Raw genomic sequence first — 20,212 nt, 5'->3', positions numbered from 1 at the left:
GAGCTTCTGTGACAATCACCCACTCTGATGGAGTGCAATGAAGCACCAACGTGCTAACAACCAAGCTCCCAATTTCAATAATCTATCATAGTTATGCAACTGTCCTGTCTTTTTGCTCCATCAATATGTAAATACACCATCACTTGAGAGAGAAATAAATAAATTGAATTCATATAGTGCCTTTTACATCTTCAGGTGTCCCAAATCACTTCACAGAAAATTATTTACTTTTTTGAAGTACAGTTATTCTTGTAACGTAGGCAAATGCAGCAGCCACAGCAAGGTTCCACAAACAGCAATGGGATAAATGAGCAGTTAATCTGTTTTGGTGGTGTTGGTGAGGGATAAATATTGGCCAGAACACCATGAGAACTTTCCTGCTCTTTGACAAGCGCCATGGGACCTGCGAGGGCACACGAGGCCTCAGTTTAACGTCTCGTCTGAAAGGTGGCATCTCCGACAGTGCAGCATTCCCTCAGTACTGCGCTGGATTGTCAGCTTATCTTGTGCTCCAGTCTCCAGTGTGGGCTGGAATCCATGACCTTCTGACTGAAGCAAGAGTGCTCCAACTGAGCGAAGGCTAACATTTATGAGCTCTTCCTTCTCCTTTTATCTTCACTGCGTTGAAATTGAGATTCAAGGCACAGTTTCTTACTCTGTCCCATTCTTTCCTGGGACTTCAAATTGTAGAATTCCTTGCGTTTTTCCTGTCTCCTAGGATTTTAAAATCCAACATTATTACCATCTAATCTTCTCAATCTGTGGTGTCCTGCAATCTGCACCTTGGCTTTTCACTTTGGTTCCTCCGATTTAATATTAAACGACAGGCACAACAACAGTGAGCTCTATAATCTGCAAGCAACTAGCTTAGAATCCTTGATTTTATAGAATAAAGTGTGAAAGTGGTTCTATTTTTATATTCAATTCAACCAGACTAATCCTGTTCAAACTGTATGATGCAACCCAAAGTGTAATGATAAGGGAGTCAAGGGTTTTGAGCGATAAGGGAGTCACAGTTTATGGGAAGCGGGCAGGGAAGTGGGGTTGCAGCCAAGATCAGATCAGCCATGATCAATTGAATGGCGGAGAAGGCTCGAGGGGCCAAATGGCCGACTCCTGCTCCTATTTCTTATGTAACACTACCTTTCCCATGCCTGGTACTTACTAATTTCACTGTGCACTTCCTTGTATTCTCTAGGTATGGTCTCTGGCTGCTGTTGCCACAGACTCCTTCCTCAGTCCCCATCCGGACCCCGACATAGAAACACCGTGGGCACGACATCCGTTCGGCCGGCAGCTCCTGGAGTCGCTGTAAGATTGTTTTGGGAGGCACTTGTAATTAAGGGATGTGGCAAACTGGACAGGAGTTCGGGGCTGGCTTGTCTAAAATGACCTGAAGCCTGTCTCTGTGTGACCATTCATTAAGCAGCGAGGCTCTGTGAGACATCCCTTAGAAACTATATTCAATGCAGGAAAAATCTAAAAGTTAATTTTTAAGGAACTTTATGAATGAAGTATGCTGTCATCTTGTAATTTCTCATTTTAATGAACACTCAGTACTGAAGGCTTCTGCAAACCTTTTTGCTGTTTTACCCTGTTTCATAGAAAGAAAGACTTGCATTTGTACAGCGCCTTTCATGACCTCAGGACATCCCAAAGCGCTTTACAGCCAATGCAGTACTTTTGAAGTATAGTCACTATTGTGATGTAGGAAACGCGTCAGCAAAGGTCCCACATACAGCAAAGTGATAGTGACCGGATCTTCTGAGGTTGGTTGAGGGATAAATATTGACCAAGATACTGGAGATAACTCCCCTGCTCTTCTTTGAAATAGTGCCATGGGATCTTTTAAGTTCACTTGATATGGATCTTGGTTTAATGTCTCATCCGAAATACGGCACCTCCAACAGTGTAGCACTCCCTTAGATTTTGTGCTCAAGGCTGTGGAGTGGGGCTTGAACCCATGACCTCCTGGCTCAGAAGCAAGAGTGGTACTCCTGAGCCATGGCTGATACCTTCATGGCATTTTTGTTAGGATTGGAATGCTGATGTTGAAGCTAGGGACATCTGTTGGAGCTCAGGCATTGATGGTTTTGCTAAATGTTTGGAATTTTGCCATGATCTGAATTGTGTGCTAATTTTAACTTGTGGAAAAAGAACCAATTCCATGTTATCAGTTGGTGGGAGAATCTGGCATGTGGGCATCGCCACAATGATTGACATGAAGATGCCGTGCTTTGCAGAGTTGAATAGTTCTCCCTTTCCACTGTCCAGAATGGGATTCCGTGCTGTTGCAAGGCTCTCCATCCAGAGGCAGTTGTTTTTAAGGGTGGCCACATTCAGCGACAATAAATTTAAGACAAGGCGCTATGAATAGTAGTGTCTCTGATCTACTGCTAAAGCCATCCGTCTCTGAATGGCCTGTCATTTGAGGCTTTCCCTTCTTTTGCTCTGCCACTTCCAGGATGGCAGCCACTCCCCCAATGTACTGTTTGTCCCCAGACCCAATCGGAGTCTTGGGCTGGGTTCCAAGGGCCTTTCGAGCCAACCAGCCCCCTCCAGTGCTTTTAGAGCCACCTGCCCATCTAAACATTAATTCCTGCACTATGCTTTTAGAGCCACTGTCCATCCAACTGGGAGTGCTAGTACTATGCCAGTAATATTGCCAAAATGTTTTTATCTCCAGCTAGTAAAATAATCTCAGAAAATTGAGATGTTTTTCTGCTTTTTCACCTTTCCTTCTGGAGGTGGTGACTCAGACTGGGGTGTGGTTTCCTGGGTGGCAGCAGCCCTCTGTTATCTCACTTTTAATGTGTGAATCCGAGCAATAAGTGTCGGTGGGTTACATAACTATAGAGACAATTTCAGGCAATCCCAGTCAGCCCTCAGCTGACATCCGCATGTGTACAAATCCAGCAAATGGGCAGCGGCTGTTGCCTTGCATTGATGCAGTCCGTTATTGTATCATCATTGCTGCACTAGCTGAGACTGGGAGCTCAACATTAAACCTGGCACCTTCCAGTATGTTACACACTGAGCCCTCTGGAAAGAAGGGAGCAGGGAAGGAGGCAGGGGCTTTTTAACTTTTTTTGTTTAAATCATCCACGTTACCAGAATTTCCAATCCCTGCCAAAGATTGGTGACTTAAAACACTTGTGAATCAAACTCAATATGTAGACACCAAGTTCTGTGAAACCCTCACTTGATTTAACAATGCAAAGGAGTTGATGTATATTTTGTAGGTTTCTGTGGAAGGATGAGCCAAATGCTCATTTCCATCTGTACTTGTATCTTTGTGATCTTATTCAGCTGATCTGAGCAGCCTAGATTGTTTAACAGTCTTGAGTCATTTTAAATGTGGTTCCAATAGTGAACAGGAGGGGCCCCAGTTCTGCCTCCTGCACTGCTTACTCGATGTGTCCTTAACTGGTTCTGTGTTTTTCCACAGCCTGACTCATTACAGCACGATACATGATGTTCAGACACTAGCCATGCTATGCAGTGTGTTTGAGGCCCAGTCCAGGCCTCAGGACTGCTACGGCAGCACAGGGCAGCAACTGTACCAACGCACTTCTACCTCTACTCCTTTTTTACACTATGTAAGTGTCTATTTCCTGTTAGCACGGTCTGGGGGTGGACTATAAAAGCTATACAAGGTATAGGTGAGGCCACACCTGGAATACTGCGTGCAGTTTTGGTTTCCATATTTACGAAAGGATATACTTGCTTTGGAGGCAGTTCAGAGAAGGTTCACTAGGTTGATTCCGGGGATGAGGGGGTTGACTTATGAGGAAAGGTTGAGTAGGTTGGGCCTCTACTCATTGGAATTCAGAAGAATGAGAGGTGATCTTATCAAAACGTAAAAGATTATGAGGGGGCTTGACAAAGTGGATGCAGAGAGAATGTTTCCACTGATGGGGGAGACTAGAACTAGAGGGCATGATCTTCGAATAAGGGGCCGCCCATTTAAAACAAAGATGAGGAGAAATTTCTTCTCTGAGGGTTGTAAATCTGTGGAATTTGCTGCCTCAGAGCTGTGGAAGCTGGGACATTGAATAAATTAAAGACAGAAATAGACAGTTTCTTAAATGATAAGGGGATATGGGGAGCAGGCAGGGAAGTGGAGCTGAGTCCATGATCAGATCAGTCATGATCTTATTGAATGGAGGAGCAAGCTCGAGGGGCCATATGGCCTACTCCTCCTAGTTCTTATGTTCTTATGTACTCCTAATTGCACTGTTTTGATGTAATTAGGTACTGTTGGAGCCAGTGCCACAGGCTGCGCTCTACCAGCCACAGCACCTTGAGTTAGAATAGTCCTAATGAAATCCCATGTGAACCAAATGGACTGAGGGAGGCCGCTTGGTGCCTGACCATTTTGTGAGCATAACCCTGGCTGTTCATAGGTGATGGCTGTGGATGCTTTTGGCCAAGGAAATACTTCCAGACCGTCAGACACATCCACACTGAGCCGTTCCGAGACTACTGGGTCCAGGACCCAAGTATTTTGAGACAGCAATGTTAAAGCTTCCCCCGTTAAACAGTTGTGTGTTCACCAATCACTGTTGCTTGGATGTGTTTGAGCGCATGTGTTGGGGGAGGGGAGTGGTTACGTTTGTTTATTTGGGGCAGGGGGATTGAATTTATTTGGGGCAGGAGTGGGATTAAATCTGTCTGGGGCGCGGGAAGGGTTAAATCTGTCTGGGGCGCGGGAAGGGTTCAATCTGTCTGGGGCGCGGGAGGGGTTAAATCTGTCTGGGGCGCGGGAAGGGTTAAATCTGTCTGGGGTGCAGGAGGGGTTAAATCTGTCCGGGACGCGGGAGGGGTTAAATCTGTCTGGGGCGTGGGAGGGGTTAAATCTGGGGCGTGGGAAGGGTTAAATTTGCCTGGAGCACAGTAGGGGTTAAATTTGCCTGGAGCACAGGAGGGGTTAAATTTGTCTGGAGCACAGGAGGGGTTAAATTTGTCTGCAGCGTGGGATGGGGTTAAGTCTGTCTGGAGCACGGGAGGGGTTAAGTCTGTCTGGAGCACGGGAGGGGTTAAGTCTGTCTGGGGTGTGGGAGAATCCTGGAAGTTTACAACATGGAAAGAGGCCATTTCGGCCCATCGTGTCTGTGCCGGCCAACAAGAGGCTATCCAACCTAATCCCACTTTCCAGCTCTAGGTCCGTAGCCCTGCAGGTTACGGCACTTCCAAATACTTTTTGTGGGCCCAAGTTTCCACATGATTCGCGCCTGATTTTTAGGAGCAACTGGTGGAGAACGGATTATTTTAGAAATCGCAATTCTCCACATTTTTTTTTCTACAGTTCTAGTTTAGAACAGAATTTTTTCTTCAAAAGGGGGCGTGTCCGGCCACTGACGCCTGATTTGAAAGTTTCCACAGTGAAAATGTACTCCAAACTAAAGTAAAATGGAGCCAGTGAAGATTTTTGTAGAACTGAAAAAACCTGTTCTACACATTAAAAAATCAGGCGCAGGTTACAAATTAGGCGTCCAGAACGAGGTGGGGGGGAGGGGGGGGGGAAGGGAACTCATTAAATTCGACAATAAATCTTATTTATACTTCTACAAATATTATACAAATAAATCCAACCTGAATAAACATTTATAAGCGAAGAAAAGATTAAATAAACCATCTTTCTACCTGTGTGAAAGTGCTTCAGCCAGGGAGAATTCTGCAGCCGTTCGTGTCGCTGAGCGAGAGAGAGAGGGAGAGAGGGAGAGAGAGAGAGAGAGAGAGAGAGAGGGGGGGGGGAGAGAGAGGGGGGAGGGAGAGAGGAGGGAGGGAGAGAGAAGGGAGGGAGAGAGAGAGAGAGAGAGAGAGGGGAGGGAGGGAGGGAGGGAGAGAGAGAGATGGGGGGGAGGGAGGGAGGGAGAGAGAGAGAGATGGGGGGGGGAGGGAGGGAGGGAGAGAGAGATGGGGGGAGGGAGAGAGAGAGAGATGGGGGGGAGGGAGGAGGGAGAGAGAGATGGGGGGGAGGGAGGGGGGAGAGAGGGAGGGAGAGAGAGAGATGGGGGGGAGGGAGGGAGGGAGAGAGAGAGATGGGGGAGGGAGGGAGAGAGAGAGATGGGGGGAGGGAGGGGGAGAGAGAGAGAGAGGGGAGGGAGAGAGAGAGGGGAGGGAGGGAGAGAGAGAGAGGGGAGGGAGAGAGAGAGAGCGGGGGTGGGGGAGGGAGAGAGAGAGAGAGCGGGGGGAGGGAGGGAGAGGTCGGATTGGATCCAGTTCGGGAGTCGGGTTCAGTGGGGTCGGGTCGGGGAACAGGAGCGCGGGTCGGGTCGGGGAACAGGAGCGCGGGTCGGCTCGGGTCAGTCGGGGAGGGGGGGGGAAGCGGGTGTCGGGTCGGGTCTGGTCGGCGGGGGGGGGGAGCGGGACTCGGGTCGGGGCGGGAGGGGAAGCGGGTGTCGGGTCTTGTCGGGGGCGGGGAGCAGGAGCTGGCCGTGGGAGGAGCCCCAGTGAGGCCATTCAGCCAGGGCTAGGGGCTGCGTGCTTCGGGCCCCTCCCACACAGTTCGGCGCCTGGAGCTACTGCACTTGCGTGCCGACTGTAGCGCGCATGTGCAGAGGTCCCTGCACTGTTTTCAGCACTGGGACCTGGCTCCGCCCCCCCCCCCCCCCCCCCCACAGCTCGTGCTGGCTGCGCCGAGGGCCAGAGGACTTGTAAGTAGGTGGAGAATACCGAGGATTTTTTTCGGCGCGAAAAACGGGCGCCCATTTTTTTTCTTGTGGAAACTTGGGCCCTGTATGTGGTGAGGGTTTCTGCCTCTACCACCCTTTCAGGCAGTGAGTTCCAGATCCCCACAACCCTCTGCGTGAAGAAATTTCACCTCAAATCCTCTCTAAACCTTCTATCAATTACTTTAAATTTATGCCCCCTGGTTGTTGACCCCTCTGCTAAGGGAAATAGGCCCTTTCCACTATTGGCCCTTCATCATTTTATAAACCTCAATGAGGTCTCCCTTCGCCCCCTCTGTTCCAATGAAAACAAATGCAGCCTATCTAATCTGTCCTCATAGCTTAGATTCTCCACTCCCGATAACATCCTCGTAAATCTCCTCTGTACCCTCTCCAGTGCAACCACGTCCTTCCTGTAATGCGGCGACCAGAACTGCATGCAGTACTCCAGCTGTGGCCTAACCAGTGTTTTATACAGTTCAAGCATAACGCTCCTGCTCTTGTATTCTATGCCTTGGCTAATAAAGGCAAGCAGTCCATCTGTCTTCTTAACCACCTTATCTACCTGGCCTGCTACTTTCAGGGATCTGTGGACATGCACTCCCAGATCCCTTTGTTTCTCTACTCTTCTCAGTATCCTACCATTTAAGTGTATTCCCTTTCCTGGTTAGCCCTCGCAAAATGGATTACCTCACACTTCTCTGGATTAAATTCCATTTGCCACTGTTCTGACCAATTGATTGATATCTTCCTGCAGTCCGCAGCTTTCTTCTTCATTATCAACCACACAGCTAATTTTAGTATCATCTGCAAACTTCTTAATCATTCTCCCTATAGTCAGGTCTAGATCATTGATGTAAATCACAAAAAGCAAGGGACCCAGTACTGAGCCCTGCAGAACCCCACTCGATACAGCCTTCCAGTCACAAAACACCCATCAACCATTACCCTTTGCTTCCTGTCTCTGAGCCAATTTTGGATCCAACTTGCCACTTTGCCCTGGATTCCAAGTTCTTTTGTTTTTGTGACCAGTCTGCCATGTGGGACCTTATCAAAAGCCTTGCTAAAATCCAAATACACTACATCATACGCTTTGCCTTCATAGACCCTCCTTGTTACCTCCTCAAACAATTCAATCAAGTTAGTCATTCACAATCTTCCCTTAACAAATCTGTGCTGACTGACTTTGATTAATCCGTGTCTTTCTAAAAGAAGATTTTTCCTGTCCTTCAGGATTTTTTCCAGTAATTTTCCCACCAGTGAGGTTAGGCTGACTGGTCTGTAATTACTCCGTCTATCCCTTTCTCCCTTAAACAAAGGTACCACATTAGCAGTCCTCCAGTCCTCTGGCACCACACCTGAAGCCAGAGAGAATTGGAAAATGATCGTCAAAGCCTCTACTATTTCCTCTTATGTTTCATTTAGCAGCCTGGGATACATTTCATCAGGCGGGGTTAAATCTGTCTGGGGCGCGGGAGGGGTTAAATGTGTCTGAGGCCCGGGAGGGGTTAAATCTGTCTAGGGCGCGGGAGGGATTAAATCTGTCTAAGGCACGGGAGGGATTAAATGTGTCTGAGGCCCGGGGGAGGGTTAAATATGTGGGGCCCGGGAAGGGTTAAATGTGTCTGAGGCCCGGGAGGGGTTAAATCTGTCTGGGGCACTGGAGGGGTAAATCTGTGGGGTGGGGGGGGGCGGTTACATCTGTCTGAGGCCCGGGAGGGATTACATTTCTATTTTGGGTGGGGAAGGATTAAATCACAAAATCTGTTTTTGCAGCAGTGAAGGGACTAATTCTCCATTGGGGCAGGTGGGTTTAACATTGTTTCAGATTATTTGAATGTTGTCTGTGGCCTGAGTCCAAGTTCTGATCAGCACGTATCCACTGAACATTTGTAAACTGATTCCAACTGTGTTTCCATGGCCCTGCTCTGTAGAGTGTTATAAAGCTTCTTCTCTATTCTCGCAGTCAGGCTATGCCTCTTCAGGGTCCTACTCAAGCACATCTGAAACTATCGTTGGGTCGACTGGATGGAACATAGGTAAGGCACTCTTGGAAGAATGTGGTAATATGAGCAGATGGCTTGGATGTAAAGATGTCCTGACTGAAGGGATAGTTGGAGTGGATGGAACAGGGTATTCTGGGAGACAGTAGAAATGAGATTTAATAATTAGAGACAGGATTCTATATTGGCAGAAAACAGCAATACATATTAAAACAGCCCTGCTCTGTCCCTTATAATCGCGACAAAACCCTGCTCAGTCTTACAGTACATCAGTGTAATCTCTACAGCACCCTGCTCTGTCCTACAGTACATCAGTGTAATCTCTACAACACCCTGCTCTGTCCTACAGTACATCAGTGTAATCTCTACAGCACCCTGCTCTGTCCTACAGTACATCAGTGTAATCTCTACAACACCCTGCTCAGTCCTACGGTACATCAATGTAATCTCTACAACATCCTGCTCAGTCCTACAGTACATCAATGTAATCTCTACAACACCCTGCTCAGTCCTACAGTACATCAGTGTAATCTCTACAACACTGTTGGATGGAGTATAAATCAAGAAATAATGGAGGCTAGTAAAAAAGGAACGGCAATAATCATGGGTGATTTTAACCTTCATATTGATTGGACAAAGCAAATTGGCCAGGGTAGCCTTGAGGAGGAGTTCATACAGTGTATCTGGGATAGTTTCCTTGAACAGTACGTGGCAGAACCAACCAGGGAGCAGGCGATCTTAGATCTAGTACTGTGTAATGAGGCAGGATTAATAAATGATCACATAGTAAAAGATCCTCGAGGAATGAGTGACCACAATATGATTGAATTTCAAATTCAGTTGGAGGGAGAGAAAGTTGGTTCTCAAGCCAGTGTCCTAAGCTTAAATAAAGGGGACTACAAAGGCATGAAGGCAGAGTTGGCTAAAGTGGACTTGAAAAATAGACTAAAAGTATGGAATGATTGAAGAGCAATGGCAGACATTTAAGGAGCTTATTTCATAACTCACAAAAAAAATATATCCCAATGAGAAGGAAAGACTAAGAGAAGGGATAACCATCCGTGGCTAACTAAGGAAATAAGGGAGGGTAGCAAATTGAAAACGAAGATATACAATGTGGCCAAGACTAGTGGGAGGCCAGAGGATTGGGAAACTTTTAAAAGCCAGCAGAGAACGACTAAAAAACATGATTGAGAGGGAACATAGATTCTGAAAGTAAACTAGCATGAAATATAAAAACAGATAATAAGAGTTTCTACAGGTGCATTAAAAGGAAAAGAGTGGCTAAAGTAAATGTTGGTCCCTTGGAGGATGAGAATGGAGAACAGGGAAATGGCAGAGACATTGAACAAATATTTTGTATCGGTCTTCACGGTAGAAGACACTAAAACATCCCAATAGTGGATAATCAAGGGACTATTGGTAGGGAGGAACTTAATACAATCACCATCACTAATGAAATAGTACGAGATAAAATAATGGGACTATAGGCGGACAAGCCCCATGAGCTGATGCTCTACATCCTCGGGTCTTAAGAGAAGTGGCAGCCAAGGTAGTGAATGCATTGATTATAATCTACCAAAATTCCCTGGATTCTGGGGCGGTCCCAGCAGATTGGAAAACTGCAAATGTAACGTCCCTATTTTAAAAAAAGGAGGCAGACAAAAAGCAGGAAACTATAGACCAGTTAGCCTAACAAATGTTATTGGGAAAATGCTGGAGTCCATTATTAAGGAAGCCGTAGCGGGATGTTTGGATAAGCATAATTCAATCAAGCAGCGTCCGCATGGTTTTATGAAAGGGAAATCATGTTTGACAAATTTGCTGGAATTCTTTGAGGATGTAACTAGCAGGGTGGATAAGCGAGGTGGTGTATTTGGATTTCCAGAAGGGATTTGATAAGGTGCTACATAAAAGGTTACTGCACAAGATAAAAGCTCACTGGGTTGGGGGTAATATATTAGCATGGACAGAGGATTGGCTAACAGAAAACAGAGTCGGGATAAATGGGTAATTTTCCGGTTGGCAAACCGTGACTAGTGGGGTACCGCAAGGATCAGTGCTGGGTCCTCAACTATTTACAATCTATATTAATGACTTGGATGAAGTGACCAAGTGTATTGTAGCCAAGTTTGCTGATGATACATAGAGGGGTGGAAAAGCAAATTGTCAGGATGACACAAAAAATCTGCAAAGGGATATAGACAGGCTCAGTGAGTGGGCAAAAATTTGGCAGATGGAGTATAATGTGGGAAAATGTGAGGTTATCCACTTTGGGAGAAATAATAGAGAAGCAAATAATAATTTAAATGGAGAAAAATTGCAAAGTGCTGCAGTACAGAGAGACCTGGGAATCCTTATGCATGAAAGACAAAAGTTAGTATGCAGGTACAGCAAGTAATCAGGAAAGCAAATGAAATGTTGGCCTTTATTGCAAGGGGGATAGAGTATGAAAGCAGAGAAGTTCTGCTACAACTGTACAGGTATTGGTGAGGCCACATTTGAAGTACTTCGAACAGTTTTGGCCTCCGTATTTAAGGAAGTATATACTTGCATTGGAGGCTGTTCAGAGAAGGTTCACTAGGTTGATTCCGGAGATAAGGGAGTTGACTTATGAGGATAGGTTGAGTAGGTTGGGCCTATACACATTGGAATTCAGAAGAATAAGAGGTGGTCTTATTAAAACTTACAAGATAATGAGTGAGCTCAACAAGATGGATGTAACTAGCAGGGTGCATAAGAGAGGATATTTCCACTCATGGGGGAAACTAAAACTAGGGGATATAGTCTTAGGCCGCCCAGGAGAAATTTCTTCTGAGGGTTGTAAATCTATGGAATTCTCTACCCCAGAGAGCTGTGGAGGCTGGGTCATTGAATATATTTAAGGCGGAGATGGACAGATTTTTGAGCGATAAGGGAGTAAAGGGTTATGGGGAGCAGGCAGGGAAGTGGAGCTGAGTACATGACCAGATCAGCCATGATCTTATTGAATGGCGGAGCAGGCTCGAGGGGCCAGGTGGCCTACTCCTGCTCCTATTTCTTATGTAACACCCCGCTCTGTTCTTTATTCAGATACTACCTCTATTTAGTAATACGGTCTGTATATCAGTAACTGTGAGCTGCTGTAGCCACCAAATGGAATCTCTCAGAATGACGTAATTTCACAATAATCACTGGAGTAATGATGCTCACTGACTGTTCCTGTGATATTTCAGAGGACTTCAGCACATGAATCGGAAGATATTTTACCCATCAATTTCAGCCCTTTATAGTGGCTCATTCCAGACTTGCATGAATTGCCATTCATAATCACCAAAAACTTAGCAGCTCATTGTCACCAAAATTAGCCATGCAAATTAATTTTACAGAATTAGCCAAATCCTTGTGTTTTATGGGAACTGAATTGTAGTTTGCAAGGCTGTGAAGCATTTCATGTATTCAGATAATAACAATCGTGTGGTTTGTGATCATCATTTGAACCCACTGATTCTGTGCTGCAGTGTGTAACCCAGCCCAGCTCAGATTTCAATATTCATACTGAGCTCATGTCACTGACTGATGGTCATTGCACTGGCTATATGAGCCGACTTCGAATGTGCGAACAGGACGAAGCAATGTCATGATTGTCTGCAGTATGACCCTGAGCTCTTACATGTCACCAGCATACAGAGAAACTATATCAGACTTTTGGGGGCGGTAGTGATGCTGAGAATTTTCAGGCCTCACCCAGTGTGTGATTGCTGCACTGACTCCAGTTAATATGTAATAAATATGCTAACGCTCTGTTTTAGCGGGCCGGGAATCGGAGCACCTCAGCTCTTGGTGCTGTGAGTCACCAGATGACTATCGTTATGGAAACCAGATCTACATGGATCCAAAAGAACGAGAGAAAGAACAACATGAAAAGAACAAAAAGTGAGCAACTACACTTTACCTGTCTTTATATGGTAAAAAACAAATACGAGAAACCTCTGGTAGCCAATCATTTAAGCTTTGATTTAGTCTTTTAGCCTTTTTAAACAAAAAATGATTTCCCTCTCTCTTGCAGGCGTTCACTCCTTACTAGGGACCAGTAACACGAGCATTAGCCATTCACTATCCTATCCAAGTGGCTATTGTGAGTTTTAACAAGTGAACTATTTTACCATGAAGGGCACCACAGGAAAGCCCAATCCTGTCCTCGAGGGCTGTCTATACAGGTGCAATTCCAGTAGGAGTTGCTGGGTAGCGATCAAATGCAGGGACCTTGGCCAAATATTCCCTCCCCACTTAACCGGGGCTTCTGAGGCCACTTGTAGCATTCTTACTGCCCATCTGGCAGTCTGTTAGTACAGCCCAGGTATCAGATCTGGCTCCATGTTGGTCTCTGTGGTTCAGCTACTTGCTGGGTAGACTTGCTGAATTGTCCCTCGGTATTTTTGGGAGTGGGGAGGGTAGAAAGATTAGAGGTCTGAATGATGCATTGTGATTTAAATCTGGTCATTTTGTACTGGGTACAAGACTCATTGGAGGGATGGTGGGGGTGGGGGTAGGGGGAAGAGACTACTTCAAGCTGTCTGCTTTCTCTGTTCTCAGCTACTTACTTGATGTCGTGTAATTCAAAGAACAAACGTTAGCGCTGATTGTATCATCTTCCCAGTTTAATGACCTTGATGATAGAAAGGGGCAGTGGCCTCTGAAAGAGAGTGCCACTTGGGTGTTAGGTTGTGGGTAGCAATAGTGTGCAGCAATGTGGAGTGATGTGGAACATAGGTTTGCATTGTGATTCCCCACACCTCCAAGTCCTGATGTCAGCGTCATCACTGTGGGCAAGAACTGAGTGAGGCCAGGAGCTTCTGCACAGAAAGGGAGGGAAACCTTATGGGCCACCCATTTAAAACGGAGATGAGGAGGAATTTCTTCTCTGAGGGTTGTAAATCTGTGGAATTCTCTGCCCCAGAGAGCTGTGGAGGCTGGGTCATTGAATATATTTAAGGCAGAGATGGCCAGATTTTTGAGTGATAAGGGAGTAAAGGGTTATGGGGAGCGGGCAGGGAAGTGGAGCTGAGTCCATGATCAGATCAGCTATGATTTTATTAAATGGCACAGCCTGCTCAAGGGGCCAAATGGCCTACTCCTGTTCCTATTTCTTATGTTCTTGTTTCTGGACTGTGTTCCTGCAATATCCATCAACTGTTGGTCGTTTGCAGAGGTCCTGGGGTAGATCTTTCATCCTCTCCAATAATGTGTGAGATACTTAAGTTGGGGAAAGAGGAGAAACTGAGGGAGTTGAACCAAAACACTTTATTGAACAGAAAATCTGCCTGCGTATTTCTCACGCTAAGATAATATTGCTTGCATAGTTTGTGTATTTGTGATTTAGCCTCCCTTCCCTCAATTTCCAGGCTACTTGACCCAGCCAACATGCTGCAATATGATGACTTTAAGAAGTGTTATGGGGAGATCCTGTACCGCTGGGGTCTGCGAGAGAAGCGTGCAGAGGTGTTGAAGTTTGTCTCCTGCCCTCCAGACCCTCACAAGGGGATTGGTAAGTACAGATTTTAAAGCAGTAACCTCATTACTGGCTTTATGCTTGTTGGTGTAGTGGAGGTCCCAGAAACTCAAACTGGTGGTACTTCAGTACCCAATACCCATCTGATTTTACCTTGTGTGGCCAGTGCTCTAGTGAAGTTGCTTGTTAGTTATGGATCAAGTCTGTTGAAGTTGAATTGGTTATTCTACAAAAGGCCAGCTCTCTAAATCATAATGACTATGTGGCAAATCCTTAATGGCGAGAGACTAGGAACCGTAGAGGAGCTGTAGAAGGAATTTGGGTGTCCAGGTATACTAAAAACAGATCACTAAAAACAGGTACAAAAAATAATGAAATAGGCTAATGGAATGTTGGCCTTTATCTCAAGGAGGCTGGAATACGAAAGTTATGCTTCAGTACAGAGCCTTAGTCAGACCCCATCTGCAGTACAGTGTTCAGTTCTGGGCACCACAGCTAAGGAAGGATATATTGGCCCTGGAGGTGGTACAGTGCCGATTCACCAGAATGATACCGGGGTTTATAGGGGTAAAGTATGAGGACAGGTTGTATAAATTTGGCTTGTATTCTCTTGAGTTTAGAAGGTTGAGGGGTGATCTAATTAAGGTGTTCAAGATGATGGCCTTGAATTTCCTGTGTATTTATGTCTAGAGACATGCGCAAGTCAAATATGCGGCCTAAAAGGGTGTTGGTGAGTTACACATGTAACTACAATACGCCCAAATCAGATTGTCTATCAATCCGTCCGCCCGAACGCATCTCCACCTATAAAACTGGCCGTGTCCTCGAGCTACAGAGACCCATGTACGAGTTTCCGCCAATTGCGCTTGCTCAGAGGCTCTCCTAAAATTAACACCAGGTTTTCAGGCGAGGCAGGAAACAGTCATTCTGTTGCTTTATTGCAGTTGTTTGAGTTTTAAAAAAATGATCTTGAGCTCTGCTCTTATTTTCTGTTACTTTGTGCCAAGCTGCACGACGGCGGCCTGAACCACGCGACAGCACAACAGAAATGGGCTGATCAGTGAGTCGACCGAAGAAAAAAAATCACGGTGCAGCGCACCTCCCCTTTAACTTTCACCCCACGAGTGGTGGTCGGCCTGGTTCGTGACCCGCAAGGCTGGTGCTGACATCGCCAGCCTCACAGGGTGCTGTCTGATTTCCGCCACGCGGCAAAAAGGGATCGCCGCTCACGGCGATGACGTCATCACCGGTGGCCCAGGGCACTACCGTGTTCCTGCCTCTGCTAACTCCCGCGTAATTTTGCTGGAGCCGGTAGTGCCCCCACCCCCGGACAAAAGCAGTTTCGTGCTCCGTTAGTGCCTCCGGAGACGCTATCGGGAGGAGCAGAACTGAGGAATTTCAGCCCCCTTGTGTCTAATGTGCATGAATGATGGTTGAGTCAGTTTAAACTTTAATTTTCATACTGAAAGAAGGAATATATAGTGTGAGTTCAGCACTTTCTTTGGGCCCTGATATTTACGCTGATTTATAGCCATTTTTATGTTCGGGCGCATTGTAATAAGAAATGTGAGCAAAACGTGAAATCGGTGGAATGGGCATGTCAGTGGACACATTTTCAGGTCTAACCTCCAAGTTCAGCCCACAGAGGTTGATGAAAGAGTTTGACAGAATAGATACAGAAAAGCTTTTCCTCTGGTGGGGGAATCCAGGATAAGGGGTGCACAATCTTAAAATTCATGCAGAGCCACTCGAGTGCAATTCGGAAGTATTTTTTCACACACACTAATGGAAATCTGGATTTCTCGCCTCCAATAGGCTGTGGATAGTAGGTCAATTGAATTTTCCATGACCGAGATTGACAGATTGTTGTTGGGTAAGGGCATCAAGGGATATGGAGCAAAGGCGGGTAAATGGATTTGAGGTGCAGATCAGCCATGATGTAATTGAATGGTGAAACAGGCTCGAGGGGCTGAATGGTCTACTCCTGTTCCTATTAAAATAAATTTGTGAATAAATGTTTGGGTTATTGATAGCTATGCCTGGAACTCAATCTTGTGATTTGGAGAGTTGAGTTTGCCGCTGAATAATCTGACCAAACGGGTGAGTTGGTGACTGAGTTTGCATCCTCCTTCAAATAGGGAAAAGTTCGATATTTAATTTTTTTTATGCCTTTCATTGCGAGGGTAAAAAAAATCAGCTTCAGCTAGTTGAAACCGAAAAGTACTAGATCCTTTGTCTCTGTGATGGGGGCCAGTATACACAACGTTCCAGAAGTACCCAGTCCCAATGAGCGCTGGATAGCCTTTATTCTCAGTGTCACTACCTATACTCAAACTGATTAGGTCGAAGCATGCTTGGTGGCTGGGTCATTCTTGTTGCGGTACAAATCTATGTCAAAGGACAAGACTCAAGACATCTGTCTCTAAGTGGGAAAACACACAAGTTTAATATACGTATTTGTAGACGTGGCTATGTCGGAGATCTGTGCTTGGGTTCCGCAACCCATAACCCCAGATACTCTCCGACTGGCCCAGAGCGCCCCATATTTAAGCTTGCAAACTACAACTGCGTGTGTCATCAAGGTTACACAGAAGAATAGACACATTCCGCAACAAAGTACATGAGACCCTGAGGTCATTGTTTAAACATTTAGTTCCCCTTTATCAGCAGAAAAACAAGCAGATATCGTAAGAACAAACATGTAGCTGTGTGCCCCCTCCCCTTGTCTTGCTTCCCCTATCTTCATGACTCAGGGTAAGTGGATGTTGGAGTCTAAATATGGTTTTCCTGCCAGGCAGGCGAATTCTACTTGACCATATTCGGTTTATAGCAGGAATAGCCCAAAAAATCCCTCGACAATTCTGCTTTAAAATGCAAATGCTCGGAGCGTGGGTGAGTGGCGGGAATAGAGAAAATGAATTCTCTCAAATGTTGGACCATCCAAGGGAGCTTTGTTCTAAGATGAATCAAAAACAAATACATCATCAGATAGCCAGGAGACCACTGCTCATACCTTATTCACTTACGCGTGGAAATTAGTTAATATCTTGAGCGGCTGACAATTGATGATCATAGAATTTTACAGCACGGAAGGAGGCCATTTCGGCCCATCGTGTCCGCGCCAAATTTGTGTAATCGCTAAATGAGCCTGCGTTAATATCAGGGAGAGCAGTGTAATTGAGGGGCAGCCCCGTGCTCCTCAGGTCACTGCTCATAGTGCCTCAACCACCAGAGAGCTACCAGTGCTTCTGCGATTCATTCCCTATGTTAATGTCCATTAGCGACTCCGTTGAAAGCTACTGAAAATAACACGGCGTTCAGGCCTTCTCTCTTGTTTTGAAATGGTTTTGTATTTTACAAGTCAAGTATTGCACACTTTGTTTTTTGCTGTGTCTTTTTGCTTCTGTAAATAAATCTATTGGTCGTCGGTGGAAAGTAACAGTCTGGCCATGTGGTATTTATTGAATGGGTGGTAGGAATCCCCTATAGTTTTCTGTGGATTACTCTGTAATTAAGGGCAATTGTTAGTCTTGGACATGTACTGTCTCACACACCGCCCACTGTTTAAGGGTGTAGGGTGCTGTTTACATGAATCTCTGTCCACTCATGGAAACTGTCGATATTGTCAGGATGAAGATGTTGGGAGAAAGCTCACACAAGGACATGCCAGTGTAAGGAGGAGGCAACTTAATACAGGGAGTGATGGTGGACAAAAAATGTTCACTATGGAAGAGAAATGGTTGCATAGATTGATTGTTTAGGTTTCATGTATTCTATTTGCTGAAAGATGAGGCAGCTTTCAACTGAATTTAGGGCAGAAATATTTGGATAGTAATGGGCTTCTTTGCCCAGTAAAATAAAAGAAAGACTTGCATTTATATAGTGCCTTTCACGACCACTGGACGTCTCAAAGCGCTTTACAGCCAATGAAGTACTTTTGGAGTGTAGCCTCTGTTGTAATGTGGGAAATTTATTATTTAATGTTTTAATTACAGTTTAATTTTTTTCTCTGCTTTCTCCTCCAGAGTTTGGGGTGTACTGCTGTCACTGCCGCAGTGAGGTACGAGGGACACAGTGCGCTATTTGCAAAGGCTTCACCTTCCAGTGTGCCATCTGCCATGTGGCTGTCCGTGGATCTGCCAACTTCTGTCTCACCTGTGGGCATGGTGGCCATACCAGTCACATGATGGAGTGGTTCCGGACCCAGGAAGTGTGCCCCACGGGCTGTGGCTGCCACTGCCTGCTCGAGAGCACATTCTGAAAGAAGCCCACCATCACTGCTAGTTATCCGAGGCCTTGGATAGCATTCCAGAATATTCTATCTGTGGCTCTTAGTTGAAATTGTGACTGTCAATTGAACAGAGATGTGGAAACTTTAATCAGTGGGAGAACTTTGATACTGGAGTTTTATTCTTAGAGGCACTGGGACAAATCTTCAGACTTTCAAATCATCTGGACTCTGCTTTAAAGGGTGGAGCAAGCACGAGTTGCACATATTCTCCGGCACAGCAACGATGAATGGCAAGATCTAAAAGCAAGACTTATTTATAAAAGCATTTTTTTTTAAAATGAACTATAACATGGATTTGGCTCATTGTTAGTGATGATCTCCGTGCAGCTGTCGACGGTGATCGTCGTGAGCGCAGCGTTGGACGGTGATCGTCGTGAGCGCAGCGTTGGACGGTGATCGTCGTGAGCGCAGCGTTGGACGGTGATCGTCGTGAGCGCAGCGTTGGACGGTGATCGTCGTGAGCGCAGCGTTGGACGGTGATCGCCGTGAGCGCAGCGTTCGACGGTGACCCTACATACTTGCCGTGTACGAATGAAAATGTTTCCCAACTAACACAAGCACAGACTTGAAATGACCACAATTGATAAAGCTGTGGTTGTTAAACCAGTCTTTGATTAGCAGAGGTATTACTTGCTCAGTGGTTTGCGCAGGTTTTTTTTCTAGTTTTCATGGTTGCTGCTGATATATTTCCACACTGCTTGTGCGGTGTTTGACTTGACTTCCACAAATTGAAGAGTAATGATAATTAAGTTCAGTAGAGGTACTGGATGCTGCAGTGGGTTAGACGTTGGCTTCACACCTGGAAGGTGGATAAAAATCCAGCCCAGACTGACCCCTCTGTCGTTTTCTCTACACATCCTACGTGATATGAGTTTGGGCAGTCGAGATTCCATTGTTGATGGCCATAGGCCCACAGCATAAAACTGCCTTGAATTTGGCACTAAATTGGGAATGTCGCTCAATGAGCTGCAGAATGGGTGGTGTGGGAAATTGAAGGAAATGCTACACAACTGCAGTAGGTGGGGTTGGGGCGGGGGAGGGAGCTCTCTGAGACCAGGGGCTGAGGCACAATACTGAAACAGAATAAAGGGAGCTTTACTCTGTTTCTAACAGTGCAGTACCTAACCTGGGGCGGTTGATATTGACGCTACATGCTGCAAATGGAAAATGGTCCGTTTCTTAATACTAACATCCCTCATTATTAGCTCAAAGTTCACTTGAAAAAAAAATACATGAAGTTTAGTAGGGCAGTTCTTGAACAGATTGGCCACGTCAAATGCAGTGCCAGGTTTCATTGTATGGTAATGTTGAGCGGCCCCTCCAGCTAAGTTGGCAGGTTCTGTCAGAAGCTGAAAAATTGCCTGGCAACTGACTGGGTGGTGGGATTGAACTCTAGTTTGAACATAGGCTGTGACTGTAGTGCTGACAGGTAATTTAACCTGGCTCTGTGCCATCATTACTGGAGACAGGGCTTGCTTGATTTTGCAAGAGAAGCACAGCTCCGATTGTAACTTACTCTGGTTTTCACTGGGCCCTTTAACAGTAGCTGGGAGTGTGTTGCCCAGTGCTAAGGATACAGGACTCCCAATCCAGGTGTTTTGTCTGCAGTAGCAGCCATTCTTCAGGCTTTTTCTGGGAGAAGCAGTGTTCTGTTTACTCTCGCTTGCAGTTTAATGAAAGTCACCTCACATATAGCCTGAAGTTCTTGTACCCTTAGGAAGCACAGAGCCTATTTTCAAGCAGACCAGCTGGT

The 20,212-nt window shown here is 45.8% G+C and overlaps 1 protein-coding gene across 3 annotated transcripts in view; it reads left to right on the top strand.

The window, feature by feature from the left end:
• wdr59 (WD repeat domain 59) overlaps window positions 1-19,478 on the top strand; it is a 101,414-nt gene extending 81,936 nt beyond the window's left edge. For 2 of the 3 annotated variants that reach the window (XM_070897840.1, XM_070897839.1), the window contains 6 exons: window positions 1,199-1,311; window positions 3,449-3,599; window positions 8,641-8,713; window positions 12,469-12,592; window positions 14,062-14,204; window positions 18,194-19,478. In XM_070897840.1, the coding sequence (XP_070753941.1) occupies window positions 1,199-1,311; window positions 3,449-3,599; window positions 8,641-8,713; window positions 12,469-12,592; window positions 14,062-14,204; window positions 18,194-18,429 (840 nt within the window). In that variant the 3' untranslated portion in view covers window positions 18,430-19,478. Of the gene's footprint in view, window positions 1-1,198; window positions 1,312-3,448; window positions 3,600-8,640; window positions 8,714-12,468; window positions 12,593-14,061; window positions 14,205-18,193 lie in introns of those variants that run through there. The other variant, XM_070897841.1, reaches the window with a different exon arrangement.
• Window positions 19,479-20,212: the final 734 nt, after the last annotated feature.

Source organism: Pristiophorus japonicus, chromosome 13, assembly GCF_044704955.1.
Source record: "Pristiophorus japonicus isolate sPriJap1 chromosome 13, sPriJap1.hap1, whole genome shotgun sequence".
NCBI lineage: Eukaryota > Metazoa > Chordata > Chondrichthyes > Pristiophoridae > Pristiophorus > Pristiophorus japonicus.
The sequence above is the reverse complement of the archived record's forward strand: the minus strand, read 5'-3'. Positions and strand labels throughout refer to the sequence as shown.